General features: G+C 32.1%; 1 protein-coding gene and 1 long non-coding RNA gene across 3 annotated transcripts in view; one reads left to right on the forward strand and one right to left on the reverse strand.

Annotated features, from left to right (window-relative positions):
• The first annotated feature begins 7100 nt into the window (after positions 1-7100).
• Positions 7101-9021, forward strand: LOC143082465 (uncharacterized). Its single transcript, XR_012980399.1, has 2 exons — positions 7101-7942; positions 8323-9021. It is a non-coding gene; the product is annotated as an uncharacterized LOC143082465 (long non-coding RNA).
• Positions 9007-21789, reverse strand: part of LOC143082464 (trifunctional purine biosynthetic protein adenosine-3-like) — a 60394-nt gene continuing 47611 nt past the window's right edge. Inside the window, exons 15-21 of one of the 2 annotated variants that reach the window (XM_076258133.1) lie at positions 21424-21626; positions 20487-20640; positions 19900-20007; positions 19214-19350; positions 15081-15198; positions 12964-13103; positions 9007-12569 (exon numbers count right to left, since the gene is read on the reverse strand). In XM_076258133.1, the coding sequence (XP_076114248.1) occupies positions 12387-12569; positions 12964-13103; positions 15081-15198; positions 19214-19350; positions 19900-20007; positions 20487-20640; positions 21424-21626 (1043 nt within the window). In that variant the 3' untranslated portion in view covers positions 9007-12386. Of the gene's footprint in view, positions 12570-12963; positions 13104-14071; positions 14170-15080; positions 15199-19213; positions 19351-19899; positions 20008-20486; positions 20641-21423; positions 21627-21789 lie in introns of those variants that run through there. The other variant, XM_076258134.1, reaches the window with a different exon arrangement.

Below are 21789 nucleotides of genomic sequence, written 5' to 3' on the forward strand. Positions count from 1 at the left end.
TGCTGCCTTGTTTTCAGTCTTTTTTTCCAAATGCAATCTGATGGAAATAGATACCCTATGTCCACCCTTGGATTTGAAAGATCTAACGTTCTGTTTTACATTCTATTTAAAAGACCCTTTGGGACACTCTGGATTTGTCATAACGATGAAAGAGAGTTTCTATGTCCACCTTTTGATTTAAAGGATCTGACGTTCTGTTTAATATTCTGTTCAAAAGACCCTTTGGAACACCCTGAATTTGTCATAACGATGAAAAAAGAGACCCCTATGTCCATCCATTGATTTAAAGGATCGGACCTTCTGTTTTACATTCTGTTTAGAAGACCTTTTGGAATTCACTGGCTTTGTGATAATCATACACACCTTCATACACTTGATGGCCGATGTTCTTATAACCAGAACAAAAACTAAATCAATCTTGTGAGATTCGTGACGCATGGACACCGGATCTGTATTTTAATGATATTGGTCCATATTTTACATACTTGTGAATACAAACCTTTTGAGGTAAGATTCAGGAGTACAGTGGAGATCACTTCTAACCTCTCATCAAATCTGTCAGAATCTGTCAGGAGAACTGTTATTCTGACACTTTTAATACAGTACTAGCTAGAACAGTGGGGTTCGTGTTGCTTATTCTTTAGTTTTCTATGTTGTGTCATGTGTACTATTTTTTGTCTGTTTGTCCTTTTCATTTTTAGCCATGGCGTTGTCAGATTATTTTCGATTTATGAGTTTGACTGTCCCTCTGGTATCTTTCGTCCCTCTTCTAGAACTGATTGAGACAGTTCTACATAGAACTGATCCTGGCAGTTCTAAATAGAACTGATCCTGACAGTTCTAAATAGAACAGATCCTAACAGTTCTACCCTAGAACAGTTTTAGACAGTTCTACCTAGAACTGACAAAATCGTTGGTCAGTTCTACGACTATAGTAGTTCTAAGGCTAGAACAGTTCTACGATTAGAACTGATTTGGTCAGTTCTATGGCTAGAATTGATTTAGACAGTTCTATCCATATAACAGTTTAAGAACGTCATTTAGAACTGTTTTACAATTCAATGACAGGTTTGGTCAGTTCTACGGCTAGAAAAGTTTAGACAGTTTTGCTGACAGTTCTACGGTAAGCACTGATTAGGTCAGTTCTGCTGACAGTTTTACGGTTAGAAGTGATTTTGGTCAGTTCTGCTGACAGTTCTACGACTAGAACTGATTTGGACAGTTCTACCTAGAATAGTTTTAGACAGTTCTACCCTAGAACTGATCCTGACAGTTTATAACAGTTCTATGACATATTATTTTGACAGTTTTAATGAGAGGTCAGCAATAACAAATCCAGCTCGATTCCAACCACATCTTATCTTGTGAAAATACAGGTTTGTGTTGTTGTAATGTCCTTTCAACACATGACTTGCACATATCATACAAATTAGAATCCAATAATTGATACATGGTCTGAAATTCAATACAGAAATGGTAATAATAGATCGATAGAAATAGGGTAGCAGTGTTGCCATAACAAATTCTCACACACCCTTTTTAAAGTAAAACAATAAAAATACCGAATTCCAAGGAAAATTCCAAGACGGAAAATCCCATATCAAATAGCAAAATCTTAAACACATCAAACGAAAGGAAATCAACTGTCAAAGCATTTCCTTGTGTAGGAAATGGTGGATAGGATCTGGTCTTTTAGCTATATAAACATCTATCGTGTATGACAGTCGCATAACATTCCATTATATTGACAACAATGCGTGAACAGATATAAAATGTAAAAACGTAAAAAAAAAAATCAAAAATAGGGGTACATCAATCAACATTGTGTTATTAACACTATAAAAACAACAAATTTGTCAAGAATCAAAGCACTGTAAGCGCTGTAGGCAGTTAACCAAAAACCAAGGCAAACGTAATTATGAAAACTGTGTCAATGTTGCTTCAATTGTTTTTTAAATGAATATAAATGAACAAAAATTAAAAATTCATATATTGTACATTTATAACTATTTAATGAATTAATTATTAAGGCAAATGGTTTATATTTTATCAGGGTTTTCAAAAGCAACGCAATATCAATGTATATGTTTTATCGTGAGTCTGCAGTGGTACAAGTTCGCAATGATTGCAGTTGTTCTAGTTGGTAGTTTACGTTGGTATTAGTTGACTGCTAGTAGTACAAGTTGACTTAGTACGAGCTTGTAATAGTATGAATGGACTTGCTACCCTGGAAAGAAAACTGATTTTGTGTTCTACAGTACAAAGTATTATACACAAATCTGATCAGACAAATGTTTACTACTACAGGGATCAAAGGGGAGGTCTGACAGACATGCCCATAGTAAATGTAAATGACCCCTACCTTCACGCCAAGTCCATTATGTCTAAAATTGGAATAATATGACAGGTGATTATAAAACAGTTGGTCAAACATTCTTGGGCTTGAAAGATTTAAGTTTTCTTTAAAATGAGCCATAAATGAAAAATTTTAAAGGATCAGAAATTATTCAAAATATAATTAAGTTAATTCTTTGAACCTACTCATTTTTTTGCATCAATAAATTATTTTATAATTAAACAAGACATAATTATAACAGGATGCTGTGACGAAGTCTCCCAAACAAAGCTCCAATAATTATTCATTCCCATGGTCACCTGACATTGGGCAAAGTCTAGTACACATTGGTTAGGTCTAGTAAAGTGATATGCATATGTGACGCCTATGAGATTGACCTTGTATGTCATTCAAATCTTTTTGAAAAGACGCACAATAAATATGGTTTAGGAGTTAGTCTCAATCGTTTACAAGTTCTCAAACACACACAGGAGGGGGTTGGGTGATCCCAATGACTACCCCTATATCTCATTTGATTTTTTATATAGTACAATACATGAGTATATATGGTTTAGGAGTGGAGATACCGACCGTTTTCAAATTCTCAAACAGGAGTGGGTGGGATGACCCCAAGGACTCCCCTATATTTAATTTGATTTGTTATATTGAACAATACATTAATATGTATATGGTTTAGGTTGGGGAACTCATCCGTTTCCGAGTTAACAAAGCGGGGGGGGGGGGTAGGGTGATCCCAGGGACTTCCCCTATATTTCATTTGAATAGTTATATTGTCCTATACATGAATATATATGGTTCAGGGGTGGGGATCTCGACCGTTTTCAAGTTCTCAAAAGGGAGGGGTAGGGTGACCACAGGGACTCCCCCCTATATTTCATTTGATTTGTTATATAGTCCCATACATGAGTATATATGGTTTAGAGGTGGGGATCTCGACCGTTTCCAAGTCCTCAAACAGGAGGGTGTACAGTGACTCCAGGTGATCACCCTATACTTCACTTGATTTGTTATATTGTCCCAAACATTAATATATATGGTTTAGGGGTAGAGATCTCTACCGTTTTCAAATTCTCACACAGGAGGGGATTGGTGACCCCAGGGACCTCCCCTATATTTCATTTGATTTGTTATATTGTCCCATACATGGATAAATATGGTTAAGGGGTGGGGATCTCGACAGTTTCCAAGTTCTCAAACATGGGGAATACATAAATATATATGGTTTAGAAATAAAGGCAACAGTAGTATATCGCTGTTCAAAACTCATAAATCCATGGACAAAAAACAAAATCGGGGTAACAAACTAAAACCGAGGGAAACGCATTAAATATAAGAGGAGAACAACGACATAACACTAAAATGTAACACACATAGACAAAATCCCACGAGAATAACAAATATAACATATATATATAACATCAAAACCAAATACATGAATTTTGGATAGACAAGTACCGTGACACGTCTTATCGCAATGTGAATTTACACTCAAAAATAAGAGAAAACAAACGACAGAACGTTATAATGTAATACACACAGAAACGAACTATAATATAACAATGGCCATATTCCTGACTTGGTACAGGGCATTTTTAAAGGGAAAAAATGGTGGGTTGAACCTGGTTTAGGGTTGGGATATTAACTGTTTCCACGTTCTCTAACAGGAGGGATTTTGGTGACCCCAGGGACTCCCCTATATTTCATTTGATTTGTTATATTGTCCCATGCTAGAATATGTATGGTCTAGGGATGGGGACCTCGACCGTTTCCAAGTTTTCAAACAAGAGGTGATGAAGTGACCCCAGGGACTCCTTCTATATTTCATTTGATTTTTTATATAGTCCCATACATGAATATATATATATATATGGTTATGGGGTGGTGACCTTGACCGTTTCCTAGTTCTCAAACAGGAGATGGTAGGGTGACCACTATGTTTCATTCAATTTGTTATATTGTCCCAAACGTGAATATTATATTTATTCATTAAATAAAATAGTAAAATAAATAAAAAAGTTGACAGTTCCATTCTATCGATTTCATCCTTCCATTGGGACTCTTCAGGATAACTGATGTAGTGTAGCTATAGGCGACGTCGTTAAGCAGGTTTGTGACGTTCCGGCATTGTTCGTTATTAAAATTCTCCGTATTTAATTTCGATCGGAACGTTGTAAGAAATAATTCATGGAAGCCATAGATTTGTTGGAAATTTACACATGGCCTGGGCCGTGATATTCGAATTTTATCCTGAGCGTTAGCGAGGGATAAAATTAACGAATATCACGGCCCAGGCCATGTGTAAATTTACAACAAATTTATGGCTTCCATGAATTATTTCGATTCTAATAGGACAAATACGATCATTAAAAAACTGAAGCGATGATGGGTACATACCATGTGTGTGGCTGTTCTATTTTACCCACTGTTCGATAAATGTAATTTAATAAACCTGCATGAATGATTTCTTAACTAACCGCTAGAAAAAAAATGTGATTACTTTTTTTACTTCTCAGTAAACCCAACATTTGCAATTTTAGATTTGCATTTTTTATCGTAAGCTTCCGTCAAATTCACTGTTGACATGTTGTAACCAAGGAGCCGCCATGTTGACTTGCTGAAATCAGTAAATGTGCGAATATTGCAATAGAACAGAAAACAAGCAACACCTACCTCAATACTTTATTTTAATGCAATTGTATCCGAGTTTAGAAGGTAAACGCAATAGAAAAACCTTCAGCTTTGACGTTTTCGTTCGTAGGATGACGTCATGTTTTGCAATGACGTTAATGCGCAAAAATCATTACTAGAATTTCGCGGAATTTTAATTTGTTTTGTTTTTGTCCATTTTTCCGTTCTCTAATGTGTAAATTCTTTTTGTTATGCATCAGAATCAGAATAAATGTTCTGTAGGGTTTTATTCAATTGTAATTGTTAACACAGCGAAATCCACAACCGTTTACACATAGGTTACAATACATGTGGATTTACGTGGGAGGCATATTTAAACAGCCATTTGTGTACATCTTAGTATAGATATATCGAGAATTTTATCACGGTGTTGTTTACAAAGCGAAAGAAGCACGTCATATTAGAATATGAAATAACGTTCTATCTCTTTTCTCTCAAACTCCCCGGCAGTTCCAGTTCCGATCCGCATACGGTCCCGAATACTACTCTGGAGTAAAGGAAAATAGTTCCGGAACGGAAACGATCACTGTCCGGAGTTTGCTTTTCTCTATGCTTCATCCCATCTACAGAGATGGAACGTTATTTCATAACAACGTTCCGATCGAAATTAAATCCAGAGAGCTGGCTACTGGGGTAGTGATAACCTCGGAAGGAAATCTTAACCAAGCAGTGTTGTTGATCCAGTGCATGTAAAAGCTTATAAACTATACACGACCTTTAATGTGGTATGCAAAACACGTGTGTCGTATTCATAAGATTCATCAGTGGACATCAAATCAACACAGTTAGAAAGCCAAACATAATTACCCTTGAACATTAAAATGATTACTGAAGACATACATTGATGGCAAGCAGAATATACTGATCTTTACTACTGGAAAAGAAAATGTAACCACTGATATTCGACATGTGATGTCAGACTGATATCATCGTCAGAGGTATAATTATAAAAAAACCAAACTCCGGGGAAAATTCAATCATCCCTTATCAAATGGCAAAATCGAAAGCTCAAACACATCAAACGAATGGATAACATATTCCTGACTTGGTACAGGTATTTTCGTAAGCGAAAAATAGTGGATTAAACCTAGTTTCATAGCTAGCTAAACTTTCACTTGTATAACTGTTGCATTAAATTTTCCTTTGAAAAGAAATCTACTAATTTTAATAATTATTTCATCAAAATTCAATTCTAGGGAAAGGGCTTTAACTGAACAAGGAAAAAAGCTAAAATCGTGAAAATACTTGACCAGTAACTTGTCAAGATAAAACAATACACCAAATATCAAATCAATATCTTCAAGCATGAAGAATGTCTGGAAAACTGATTTGCCCGAATGATGGATGGACAGACAGATGGACAGGCAGATGGACAGAGTGCAAACCTAAAGACCCCTTTTAATTTGTCAGTAGGTGACTAAAAAGTAGCCTAGATAATGAGGAGCTTCATTTTAGAGACACTAAGTGATTTAGCCTAGTCATTTGTAAGTCTGTTTGGTATTTTTGGTGAACATTTTCATATCCATAAAGCATTAATAATAACAAAATCTTGTCAGTTTTCAGATTCCTCTTTGGAAGTAAATTCTTCACAACCTTGTGATCTTTTGTAGATTAAATTGATTTGCTTGTTTTATCATTTCCCTAATCTTCAGTATTTTTTTGTACAAGGAATTGTTTTATGACTGCTATGAAAATACCATCCAACGGCAAACAAAAGATTGAAAAGTGAGTTGATTGTGGTCCATGTTGTCTACATCACAGATCAAATGAAAGGAAATGTGCCTATAGTGGTCATTGTCTTGTGTCCCTGCTCATTGTCTTGTGTCCCTGCTCATTGTCCACAACTATCCGTTGCAGACTAAAAGTTGGAAAAATGAATCTATACCGATTACTGTATAGTCTCTATCTTCACAGTTTTTATTTGAATTTTTCAACGAAAGTATGAAGATAATCCTGGTTTTCATTATAACAAAAGGTAAGTTGTCAAAATTTTATTGAAATATAAACTCAAAATAACGTGTAAAAATATTGAATAAAGAGATCAGACATGGGGTAATTGAAATATGTAATTGTAATTGACTGTAATTAATTACAATTTATCATGTAATTGAATGTAATGTGTAATTGAGCATTTTTTTCAATTACATGTAATTGAATGTAATTAATTACATAGCCAAAATTGCCTGTAATTGACAATTACTTTTCAATTACAAGTCAATTACATTTGAAATTTTGGATCAAAAGATTAAATCTTGTGTTTTCTCAAAAAATTATTAAAAGCAATAATCTTAACAAATGTTGTAAGCTGACAAAGAAAAGCCTTCACAGTATACTTTCTGTATTAACACAACCATGGTAGATTCTTCATTTTGTATTGAATGATAAAAAAAATGTAGACTCATGCCATAATTTTAAAAGAAACCACTAGGAAGTCACTGTCTTGACCTTAATTAGTAGATTTAGATAGATATTTTAAGACATTGATTTAACATAATTAACTTTATTCAAGGACTTAAATAACCAATAAATATAACCTCTGGCTATTTGTTTTATTACAAACTATATAATGACTGTTTTTATAACAGTTATGTTAAACAGATATAAGGCTAATTAGAGAGAGATAAATATACCCCTAGGGCCTATAGGTACATGTTTAAATTCTTGAAGGGATAATGCATATGACAAAATCTCACTTGCAAAATTTGTTCACTATATATATGAATGTTGAAAGAAAACATTTTATTAGATTTAAAAATGAGCTCCAAGAGTGTACTGGAACATTTTACTGTTCCTGATGACTTCCAAAATGGAAATACTTTCAAAGGAAAATGTATGCATTGTGGCACCCTCATTAGTGGAAGTTATAAAGTTACATCCAACTTTGTTACACATATGAAGGTAATACTATATAAGAATTTTAAAAATTAATAAATTCATAATGCTTCTTTTTCATTTCTAATCAGATTTCATTTATCTTATATCCTCTAATAGCTTACATTTAAATTTGGAAAATATTTTGTTTATTAAATTAATTAGTTGTGATTAAAACTAAAGTTTATTTTTGTTTTAAGAAGTCAGATTTCTAAATCACTTATTTAAGATAAATAATTTGAATAAGCTGGGATAAAAATGAAAATCATTTCAAAAAATAAAAAATAGTGCTCTTTTTTTGTATCATTTACAATCAAATAAATTTAAATAAATGTAAAATTTCAATAGGTAAATTAAAACAATTTAATATTTTCAAGATATTAAATAAGGCCTTTTGTAATTTTCAGAGAAAACACAGAGATTTGTACATTCTGCATTCTGAGAATAAAGAAATTCAACCAACATTGACACAATGCATAAAAAAAAGTGTAAAATATTCACCGTCTGATCCAAAACAGTTAGAAATGACAAATGCTCTTATAATGTTCATAGCTGGGGATCTTTTACCACTCTCTATTGTCGAAAGTGAAGAATTTAAAAACTTGATGGAAAAAGCTGACACTAAGTATCAAGTGCCTAGCAGAAAGCATTGATGATGATCTTTTCAGTTTCATGCCAGCCCCATCAGTGGAAAGAAAAAGAAACCCTTCAGGGATTTCTGTAAGTTCAGAAATGGATGATTACTTGTCAGATAATTGTATTGATATGTCAAAAGACCCTCTTTTGTATTGGCATAGTAACTGTCAACGTTTACCACGTCTAGCTAAGTTAGCAGTGCAATATTTAGCTATTCCAGCCACATCTGCACCAGTTGAACGCTTATTTAGCACTGCTGGAAAAACATTTAGGCCGGAAAGGTGCAGACTGGCTGATGGAACATTTGAAAAGCTGATGATGGTCAAATGTAATGGGAAAATGCTTAAATAAGTTATATGACACAATACAAAAATGTATATACTAGTTGAACACTGTCTAATTGTTATAACTATAGAGCAATGTATAATACTTATGTACATATCATAGAATAAATGCATGTTTTCAATGTTTTATCTTAAATTTCCTTTCAAATGTAATTGAAGTAATTAATTACATTTGCCAAGTAATTGGAATGTAATTAATTACATTGGTAAAAAAAAGTCAAATGTAATGTGTAATTTAATTGAAGATTTTGTAATTGTAATTGAATGTAATTAATTACTTTCAAATGTAATTGACCCCATGTCTGAAAGAGATTCATATGTTATAAGGCACCAATTCATTAACAAAATATCTGAGATCGAATGTTTACATAAATGTATAATGGCACATATTGAATATTACAACAGCACTAAGTATTCTAACAGTATTTCAAATTATGGCACTTCATATTTATGTAAATGTTTAACAGGAAAAAGATCTTATGGTGAAGACATGATTTTTCTTAAACATGAGTATTATAAGTGTATATATTTCTATAAAGCAAGTTCATGCTTACTTTTTTTTAACTTTATAAAAAAAAAATCTCACTCAAATAATGCTTTCTGTATAGTAACAGACAAGATCTGCAACTAAACAAAACATTATTTACTAATCAATTCATTCCTTTTTTACTAGAATATAACAAATATATCAGACATATAAAAATAATTTGCCAAAATGAATAACAAAATCAAAATTGTGACCCCAAAATGACATCTGAGTCCTACTCTCTTTCAGGAATAGTTTTCTTTATTTATGTTTAGCATAAGCAACACATATAAATATAAAATTACAAACAAATGTTTTTGAAAAACACTGAAAGCATTGCAAATGATTATGGGTGTTTAATTAATTGTAAAAGATGACATTGTCAGAGCATTTTGTTTAGTTTTGGAAAGCAGGGAGTTTGTTAAATCGTCAGTATTTCTAAGTGCATTCCAAACTATATATAAAAAAGTTATGCAGCATACATATATTACATATTTTAGTGAATGTTAGCAAAGAAGACTATATGAAGGTGTGGTTTGGGGTTTACAACAATAGAAAATAATGAGCTAAAACAAAAATAAAGACCCTAGAATAATTTACCAAAAAAACAAGGCATAAGAGAGAAAAAAGTTGTAAAGAATACAGAAATGAAAGACTCCTACCACATTCTAATCTACCACTACTCAGTTCCAGCATTTAGTCTCAGTACCAGGCCAGTACAGTTACTTTTTACATGAAGCTGTTAATACTGTATCATGTTAGACAACATCTGCAGCAAAAGCTTTCAAAAAATTCTGAGATCAAAATTTCTACAACCAACAAATATAAAATATTGATTAAAGAGGATAACTTTTAGTAATTATGCGAGTCAGAATACCTGACTTCAAGGCTCATAGAGTAAATTAATATTATTGTCAGCAATAAAGAGGAAAGACTGTGGAATTGGATTTATTCATATTTGTGAAAATACAAAAAAAAATGTCAAGCATTATAAATAAATTAAAAAGTTGCTTACCTATATATAATGTTACAATAATAAAACAGTCTTTATACTAGATATATCATTAATTGAAAAATATGGCACAAAAAAGATACCAGGGCTATATATGCACAACCAAAAAGGACAACAATAATATGAGATATATGTAAAGTAAATATACAATTCACATTTTTAAAGCTTCATCACTGAAAGGATTTGGATATTGGATAAGATGATGTGGTTGTATGATATATATCCATGTCTTACCCAAAATATGAAATATGTGAATAAACTACTTTTGAGTACATATATGGTACTCAAGACTAATAAATCTACTTAACTTGGTGGTTTCAGCACCGACTTTGTACTCTAGTACTGAATAAAAGTTTTTTACTGAAAGGCATGAACCTAAATTATGAAACTTTAGACAAGTCTCTAATGGGAAAAATGTACATCATGATAACTAAAATGTTATAAGAATAAATACAATGGTAACATCACTTTTGAGTAGTGACTGTAATGTAGGTCATATGTAGACTGAAAGCTGTGATTTTTGGTACATTAAATCATTTTACTGTTTTTAATATCAATGATATAATGAGGCTTATAAAGACAGAAAATTACTAAAAATATTAATGCATAAAATTGTGTCATAGTAGTTCTATAGTAGTTTCATTCTGTTGCACTAATCAACATGATTGGTATCACTAAGTATATCTGACAAAAACAAGCTAAACCTGAAAAATTTACCATGCTTGAATTACATGTGTACTTGTGTATGGATAGAAAAATGATATACATATGCCTAATCTACATTTGTGTATTATATAAACATATTACATTTTTAAGCCTCATCATCAGAATAATTTTAGACAAGTTTTATTTAAAGATTTCATCTTGATCAGAAGTTTTACCCAACATTGCATAGTTAATTTTATTTTATATAAAAATGTTTCAGAAAATTTATCTCCAGCTGATAAACGCATCAGAATTCAGCAAAAACTAATAATTGCTTGCTTCCATGAAACTTTAGACAAGTCTCTAATGGGAAAAATGTACATCATGATAACTAAAATGTTATAAGAATAAATACAATGGTAACATCACTTTTGAGTAGGGACTGTAATCAAAGTGAGAGGGTTAGCGCTAAACCTGAAAACTTTACCATGCTTGAATTACGTGTGTACTTGTGTATGGATAGACAAATGATATACATAGAGTGGGGCGTTCATATTCGCCGTGGACACAATTTCGCCGTTTTATGATTTCGAGGTGTAAAAACTCCAAAGGATGGTTGAAATGGAAGAAATATGCCGGTAAATTATATTTTTATAACAAATATGATCATTTTTGAAAATGAGACTAAATTTCGGCACTTACCGCAAAGGACCGAAAAACGGACAACGATTTTCAGCCAATTTCCTGAATGAAAAAAACGATTTAAAAGGAGTATTTCTTAGTAATTCTTTGACTGGTTGCCCTAAACTTCAGTTTTTTACACCTTTTATATGTCTGCTATTCATCTATAATGAAATTTATTTGATAAATATTGTTTAAAGCTGCAGTTATTTATTTGGTTTTAATTAGATGTGTAAAAACGGCGAATATGTGTCCCCCATTGACAAAACATTAGGAAATTTCAAACACCCTTTAATCCAACTTTTCAGATGATTTTTCTCAAAACAAACACGTTTTAAAGCTAAGAATATTTTGCATGTGAAGTTATCTTCAGATAGAAATATCAGTATACTTCAAAAACATAAAGACCTGAACATAAACCGAAGAAAACATGGAAAGATATGGCAAAAATGAGCACCCCACTCTATGCCTAATCTACATTTGTGTATTGTATAAACATATAACATTGTTAAGCCTCATCATCAGAATAATTTTAGACAAGTTTTATTTAAAGATTTCATCTTGATCAGAAGTTTTACCCAACTTTGCATAGTTAATTTTATTTTATATAAAAATGTTTCAGAAAATTTATCTCCAGCTGATAAACGCATCAGAATTCAGCAAAGCCTTCTCACTAGCCACCAACTCTAAAGCCTTAGGGAATGCTGTATGCTCTACTTTCTTGACACGTTCAGCTAATGTCTCCTCAGTATCACCATGGTAAACTGGTACAGACTCTTGTACTATAATAGCACCACCATCTACTTCCTCCTACAAAATCAAGTAGAATGTAAACAGATTAATCAAATATTTGAAAAATTCTTGCATTTAAAAAAAACCCAATTTTACAATCAAAAAGAATAATCATCAATGCATGACTATTAAATAACAAATTGTTTCCATAATCAAAGTTCTTGCCTTGATGTACCTTTATTGTTCAGATGGCATAGAGCAAACATCATTCAATTAAAGTAGTTAAGGTTGAATGATACCCTACAATGACTGGCAAGCAAAACCAAATATCACATTCAACTTTTGATTATCCCAAGTCAGCTAATATTCTGTCTATTTTACACTGAGAGGTTTCAAAAATATTAAAGATTGACACTAAAACTTTTAGGTTTAGATAAGACAAAGAAAGTTGTATCTGTTAATTATTACTTACTGCTACAAAATGTACTGTGCAGCCAGATATCCTAACATTGGCTTTGATCACTTGCTCATGTGCATTATGTCCCTTGAATGATGGAAGGAGAGATGGGTGAATATTCAACATTTTACCATGCCACTTACTCACAAAACCACCTGCAAGTACAAAAATTATGAGTTATGTCCCTTGAATGATGGAAGGAGAGATGGATGAATATTCAACATTTTACCATGCCACTTACTCACAAAACCACCTGTAAGTACAAAAATGGTGAGTTATGTCCCTTGAATGATGGAAGGAGAGATGGATGAATATTCAACATTTTACCATGCCACTTACTCACAAAACCACCTGTAAGTACAAAAATGATGAGTTATGTCCCTTGAATGATGGAAGGAGAGATGGATGAATATTCAACATTTTACCATGCCACTTACTCACAAAACCACCTGTAAGTACAAAAATTATGAGTTATGTCCCTTGAATGATGGAAGGAGAGATGGATGAATATTCAACATTTTACCATGCCACTTACTCACAAAACCACCTGTAAGTACAAAAATGATGAGTTATGTCCCTTGAATGATGGAAGGAGAAATGGATGAATATTCAACATTTTACCATGCCACTTACTCACAAAACCACCTGTAAGTACAAAAATGATGAGTAATGTCCCTTGAATGATGGAAGGAGAGATGGATGAATATTAAACATTTTACCATGCCACTTACTCACAAAACCACCTACAAGGAGTTAAGTCCCTTGAATGAGGGAAGGAGAGATGGATGAATATTCAACATTTTACCATGCCATTTACTCACAAAACCACCTACAAGTACAAAAATGATGAGTTAAGTCCCTTGAATGAGGGAAGGAGAGATGGATGAATATTCAACATTTTACCATGCCACTTACTCACAAAACCACCTACAAGCACAAAAATCATGAATTACGTCCCTTGAATGAGGGAAGGAGAGATGGGTGAATATTCAACATTTTACCATGCCATTTACTCACAAAACCACCTACAAGTACAAAATTGATGAGTTATGTCCCTTGAATGATGGAAGGAGAAATGGATGAATATTCAACATTTTACCATGCCATTTACTCACAAAACCACCTACAAGAACAAAAATCATGAATTACGTCCCTTGAATGAGGGAAGGAGAGATGGGTGAATATTCAACATTTTACCATGCCATTTACTCACAAAACCACCTACAAGTACAAAATTGATGAGTTAAGTCCCTTGAATGAGGGAAGGAGAGATGGATGAATATTCAACATTTTACCATGCCACTTACTCACAAAACCACCTACAAGAACAAAAATCATGAGTTAAGTCCCTTGAATGAGGGAAGGAGAGATGGTGGAATATTCAACATTTTACCATGCCATTTACTCACAAAACCACCTACAAGTACAAAAAAGATGAGTTAAGTCCCTTGAATGAGGGAAGGAGAGATGGATGAATATTTAACATTTTACCATGCCATTTACTCACAAAACCACCTACAAGTACAAAAATCATGAATTAAGTCCCTTGAAAAAAAGAACCTACATGTTTAGTTTTAAATACATGCCTTTTTTTATTTGTTAATGGCTATGTACTAGTTTTCAGTAACTGTGAGTACTCTCAGTTCAGTACTTAGTATCTTTTATGATTTTCTTGGGTATTAATGAACTTAGCTTCAATCTGATTAAACTATTTTCAACTTATTTTTAAAGCATGTTCTTATAATATGTTCAACTGTTACGTCACTGTGCATGGTAAGGGGGAGGGTTTGACATCAGCAAACAAGTTTAACCATCACCATATTTTATAAGAGCTGGTCCAAAGTCAGGAGCCTCAATTCAGTGTTGTTTGTTCATGTATATCATATTTGTTAATTCTTATACATAAATCAGGCCATTTATTTATTTAAATGAGGGCAAAAAAGGGAATCTAAAGGTACATTCAATTTTGTTTCAGTAAATAATTCTCCTTTGAGATAAACTGAAAGGAAATTTGATATTGAGATGACATAATATTTTCCATGGTGTTTTATATATATTATGGGACACAACCATGTTTATTATTCGATAAGATATATAACTTCTATTTACTGTTGTGAAGATGTCTTACATACCTGTTAATATTCTCATAAATCCTGCCAAGCAGACGATATCAATACCAGCAGACATCAAGGTAGCATGCAGTGCTTCATCAAAATCATCTCTGCTCTTATAATCTTTGTGGGATATCACCTGTGGAGAAATATTTAAGAAATATTTTTATTGTATACAGGATAAAATATAAATTTACAGTAATCTTTATTGCAGAAATTATAAACATAAATAGCAATTTTAAGTTATCGATTCAATTCAAATTAGTACAAGATATAGTTCTATGACTCAGAATAAGATTGATAATTGATTGATTGAATGGTGTTTAACGCCACTTTCAGCACTATAGCCCTATTTCTTGGCAGTCAGTTTTTATTCCTACGATAAGAAAACTAACAATCCTAGTCAATTACAAAACAACACAATAGATAAGATAAGATAAGAATTTTATTAATCTAATCAAGAACCCATAAAGGGCATCATTTTACAACACAATATGATTGGAAAAAGCAAAACAGAAAACTAATACATACTATAAAGTTATGAACAGGATCAGAGCCTAACACAACATGTGTTTTATATAACTATTATATTAAACCTTATAACAATAAAATACTAAATTACTTCATATATTTTGTTTACATCTGGATCTTATTTCTAAACCTTTAATAATGTAATTTCCTAGGCACATGAGAGTTGGTAAATGCTCATTTGTGAACAGCCAGAAATATTTCTTATCATTAGGTAGTTCTTTAAAATTAGTACAAAAAGTGATAACTTTATCAAATAATAATTTCCTCTGTTCATCATATAATGGACAATTTACTGTAAAATGGGTCTCATCTTCAATAGAATTTGATCCATGTGATAAGCAGTGATGACATAGACGTTGAGTTCTCTCTATGTATTTTTTACTATATCTATCTTTCTCAATTTTAAGATCATGAGCACTTATTCTCATTTTACATATAGCTCTTCTTATACTAAAATCTTTAATTGATAAATAAGCCTCCTTTACAAAGTCAGACTTGAGGTTGAAATAATTCTCTAATTTACTATTACCTTGTGATAAGGTTTCAGATCTTTTGACCAACCAAAATGTTTTAAAACTATTACAAAGTTTACATTTTACAAATTTAATTAATTTATTGAGCTTTGTATCTAAATTTTGTATATCAAGTGATTGAAGTACATATTTCATAGATGAATACCAACAATTAATGTTTTCTGCATTTAAAATTTTATTACAAACATAAGCATCATAAAGTAACCCTTTGTCCAACTTGTTAAGCCTGTGTACATATTTTACCATAGATATAATGACAGAAAAATAAAGAGGAAATCTTGCAACCTCTGATAACACTGCTAAATTTGAGGCTTTCTTATTTACACCAAGAATATACTTTAAATATCTGAAATGTGATTTTTCCAAATAATCATTTATGTAGATTAATTCAAATAGATAATCACTTTTTTTCTTGCAAGCAGCAGAGTTAATTTTAAATGAACCCCAAATTTCTCCTGCAATATAATAAAATTGGTTTTATTGTGTGATCATATAAATGAATTGCAGTATCAATACTTGGATATCAACAGTATCTGGACTTGGCTCAAATTTTGGAGGCAGATCGTTAATGAAAAGCTTAAATAAGTTTGGACTTAGAACGTCCCCTTGTCTTACCCCAACTAGTGAACTGAAAGATGATGTTAATACATTGCCCACTTTCACAGACATTTCATTCTTGCTGTACATATCTTTTAAAATAGTATAAAATTTTCCAGATATGTTATTTTCCAATAATTTATATTTAATACCACAGTGTATGACCCTGTCGACCTTTTTAAAGTCCACAAAGCAAGCATAGATTATTCCCCCTTTTTTGTTAGTATATTTGTCTAATATGGTTTTTAAAACAAACATATGATCAGATGTTCTACTCTTTTTTGAAAAACCAATCTGACATGGATGAATTATATTATTTTTATCAAGATGAATGTCAAGTCTTTTATTAAGAATACTGTTAAATAATTTTCCAATGCATGAATTTATTGCTATGCCTCTGTAATTTTCAGGTTTACTAGGACTCCCTGCTTTAAAAATTGGACATAAATAAGATAATGCCCATTTGTGAGGGTATTTTCCAGAGCAGAAAACTAAATTAAAAAGTTTCTGCAAAACAAGTGCAAATATACTTCCCCCTGATTTTAATATCTCATTTGGAATACCATCCAATCCTGCAGCTTTATTATTCTTTAGTTTATTTATAGCATCCAAAATTTCTTTTTGGGTTATTTGTAATCTAGTTCACAAAAAGTTGGATTTTTTTCAAATTTTTTTACTTTTTTACTAATTCCTCTAATCTGTCTTTAAATTTGTCAGAGTTAAAATTTAAAGATTGAAAATATGAAAACCAGACATTACTTTGAATAGAATTTTCTGGACCATCCGAAATGTCTTCTTTTAATTCTTTAATGAGATTCTAATAACTCTTTGGATTATTATCCCTTAGATTATCCAGACTGTCAAGAATGTTTTGTTTAAATTTCCTTTCTTTATATTTACGTAGCTTATTATACTCTCTATAACATTTATAATAAGACCCTTTTATAATTGGGTCCCAAGGGAATTTTGATAATAGCTTACCTTTAGAAATAAGACTTTTACCTTTTTGTACTAGGTCTATGTCAAACCATTTTTTATTTTTATGTTTACGTACACCTTTTAATTTTGTTTTACAAAATATTAAACATTTACTGGCAGTGTTATCTATTTACAATACAAAGTCTTTTATTGCCAATGATGACGCCCAATAATTTGAGTAGAACAATTAAGTTAAATTTAGATATTGAGTACATTGTTTATTTAACAATGAAACAAAATCAATTCTTTCTGAGCCTAACAATTTCTACAGAGATAATAAATGCTGAATAAGAACTCTTAAAAATCAGTTTTGAAAGGCTATATATAGCTAGTGATACAGTAGTTCTTAGTTTAAGACCAATGCCCCTCAGAATTAGAAACTCACAAGTAAAGTCACCCACTGCAGGACTTAATTCAATCTTACTCATTTAGTTGGTTACTGTTGTGGCAATGCTATAATTATCTCCTTTGATAAGACACAATGCAGTAGTTTTGAAACATTTGCAGTGTTCACAAAAAACGTCTGTTTTGTCGGTCCTGACCTCCTAAATGAGACTGGGACCAGTATTTTGAAGGCTAGTGGCGGTCCCAATGACAGATGTAACTAGAGGCTCTAAAGAGCCTGTGTCGCTCACCTTGGTCTATGTGCATATCAAAATAAGGACACTTATGGATTCATGACAAAACTGTTTTGGTGATAATGATGCGTTTGTAGAGCTTACTTTTCTGAACATTCTTGCTGCTTACAATTATCTCCATCTATAATGAACTTGACCCAGTAGTTACAGTGGAAAATATTTTGTAAAAATTTACAAAATTTATGAAAATTGTAAAAAATTGACTATAAAGGGCAATAACTCCTTAAGGAGTCAACTGACCATTTTGGTCATGTTGACTTATTTTTAGGAATTGCTTTGCTGTACATTATTGCTGTTTACAATTTATCTCCATCTCTAATAATATTCAAGACAATAAACAAAAATGGCAAAATTTTCTTAAAATTACCAATTCAGGGGCAGCAACCTAACAACAGGTTCTCCGGATCATCTGAAAATTTCTGGGCAGATAGATCTTGACCTGATAAACAATTTTACCCCATGGCAGATTTGCTCTAAATGCTTTGGTTTCAGAGATATAAGCCAAAATCTACATTTTACCTCTATGTTCTATTTTTAGCCATGGCGGCCATCTTAATTGGTTGGCCGGGTCACCGGACACATTTTTTAAACTAGATACCCAAAGGATGATTGTGGCCAAGTTTGGTTAAATTTGGCCCAGTAGTTTCAGAGGAGAAGATTTTTGTAAAAGTTAACGACGACGGACGACAAGTGATGAGAAAAGCTCACTTGGCCCTTCGGGCCAGGTGAGCTAAATATGGCCACTGCACTGCCTATTTGTGGGATACAAGCTTTTCCTAACCTAGTTAAACCTTGCACATTAAGTTTGTTACCTTTTGTGACAATTCTAGCTTTGTCTGCCCTAGTTACACCTTGTATATAAGGTTGGTTTTTTTACCTTCGTAGCAATTCCAGCTTTTTCTGCCCTTGTTAGACCTTGTACATTTGGTTTGTTAGAGATCACTAATACTATTTCAGCTGAGCTATTACTATTCTGTTCTGTTGTATGGTCTATCAATGCCTGTAGATTTGTCCCTAAAAAGATAAGAAACACAATTATAGAAACTGAATTTCTTTACAAATAAGTAATCAGTTTAAAAGGGATGAAGGGAGAGATGTTTAGTTACAAGTGGCTTATACTACATGCAAATCAAGGTTAGAACATATTAAACTGGTTCAGAAAACTTATGGGCAAACATCCTGTCGATACTATGTACTTATATCTTAGCATTGCACAAGGTAATGCTTCTCTCTGACTGTTTATGGTGTGTTTAATCTAAATTTGATGAATGAATACTGATTGAAAGTTTACTCTACTAGAACATAATTTATTTATTAGTTGTTTACATTGGGTCTTGGAATTGTATTTTGTACATATGTATGTTGGGAAAAATATTTTGAAACTACCGGTAATCATAAGGTGTTTTTTATCTTACATTTTGCATCCCTATTTTAAAATAGCAATTCAATAAGACTTAGTACTGTGTATAGCAAGTCTTTTAGTGTACAAATCAGAAATCAAATCATTTATACTACTTCGTGTTACTAACAAAAGCTATATCAATGTTAAATTAAAATAATTACCGGATCCAGAAATCAATACTGCAACCCTTTTCCTCTGTAGCAGAACAGGTGTCCTGGGCCAGCATCTATCCAAACCTTCTACTAGGTTGTGTACAGTCACTGATTTATCTAAAATATATAAAAACACATTAAAAAACAAATTCTATTAAAACTTTAACTTGGTAATTTATTTTTGGAAATTTCTACTAATTAATGCATTTCTAATAGGAGATAAACAGATGAATCTGCTTCATTTCCACTTCACAATAAAACATGTCACATTGCAATGGCTTCCAATGTTGGTGGCAATGTATTTAAGGGACATTTTTACTTTTTCTTTCTTAACCATGACAGCCTTCACCATCATCCAGGTTTTGGCTCCAATGTTGATTAATAGCTGTCCTCTTCTGTCAAGCGACTTATAAAATGGATTGTCTGAAAGATCCTCATCCTAATAGCTTTCTAGAATAACCTAGAATAACACCCATTATGACAGGAATATTTATAGCTTAATGTTAGCCTGTCCTCTGGTGGCAAGGAAACTTTACTATAATAGACAACAGTCTCAGTCATAAATAAGGTTTTAGAATGAATATAAATAATCTTACCTTCTTTCCTGCAAATTTCCCCAATTACACTGGCCTGGACTCCACCGTTTGTAAGACTGTTTAAAACACTTTTAGATTCCTCTGACCTAACCACTAACACACCACCAATACCACAGTTGAAGGTACGACTCATTTCTCTTGCATTTATGTTACCCTAAATATATAAAAACATCATCATTCTAATGGCTGCATAATATGAATGTTAAATCTAAATATTTTATCATACCGTTTATTTTGACAGTTATAAAAGGCCTTCAACAGTTATCTTCAGAACAAACAACTTGCACAAAAATCACCATGATAGCCACCAGCAGTATTCTTGATATTCAGTTATAACTGCTACAAACTTTCTTGCACATTAGAACACAAATCTTTAATAACCCTTTAATATAATTTCGATATATATATATATATATATATATATATATATAATCTTTGGATCTCATTTTCTCTTAGTTTGAGTTTTTATGTTGTTTATATAATTTTTGGTTTTCCAAACATTGGTCTTAAGAGTATTTTATCAGATTTAATGTAGAAAAATATGTTGTGCACAGGAAAATCATATCATTTAAAAAAAATATTTCAGGAATGACTGTCATATTTTTTTCTGTATATGAAGAAATAACATAAAGTGGTGCACCCTGAATAACCTGCAGAGGGTTATTTTTAGGTGCGCATTTTTTATGATTTTTTGAATAGACAGAAAAAATATTACAGTCATTCCTTATAATTTATTTCTAAGAACTTTCCATTTCAAGCCGGAGTAAATTATGACGTTACAGTCACATGACAAATTCATGTCTATTAGATGATAGACAAAACACTGTAAGCCATCAGAAGACATGTTACATCCAAAATTAAATTATTAAATGATAACAATGCTATACAGTTTGCTTTTACAAATACAATTGAATACTGAACCATTTGTAGTCTCTACCTTATCAGCCAGCCAACCAAACACAGCAGGTATTTTCCATTTGTTAGCATCAATAGATGCTGCTAAGTCTGAGGGTAAAACTCTAGCCACATTCTCTGTAAGTCCACCTCCTGTGATGTGAGCAAAGGCCTTGACCTTCATTTCCTTCATCAGAGGCAACAACTCTTTCACATAGATTTTAGTAGGAGTAAGTAATACATCTCCTTTAAAAAAAATCTTATCTTTTTAAACTAAAAATAATCTTTTATATGGTCATAATTCATGATAAAATCATTTCAAGGTCAATATTCAATTAAGAAAATACATTTTTTTCACAATGTAAAATTTCTTCTTCTGTAATTTCCTTTATTGATCTGTACTATCAAT

The sequence above is a fragment of the Mytilus galloprovincialis genome, chromosome 7 (genome assembly GCF_965363235.1).
Source record: "Mytilus galloprovincialis chromosome 7, xbMytGall1.hap1.1, whole genome shotgun sequence".
Classification (NCBI taxonomy): Eukaryota; Metazoa; Mollusca; class Bivalvia; order Mytilida; family Mytilidae; genus Mytilus; species Mytilus galloprovincialis.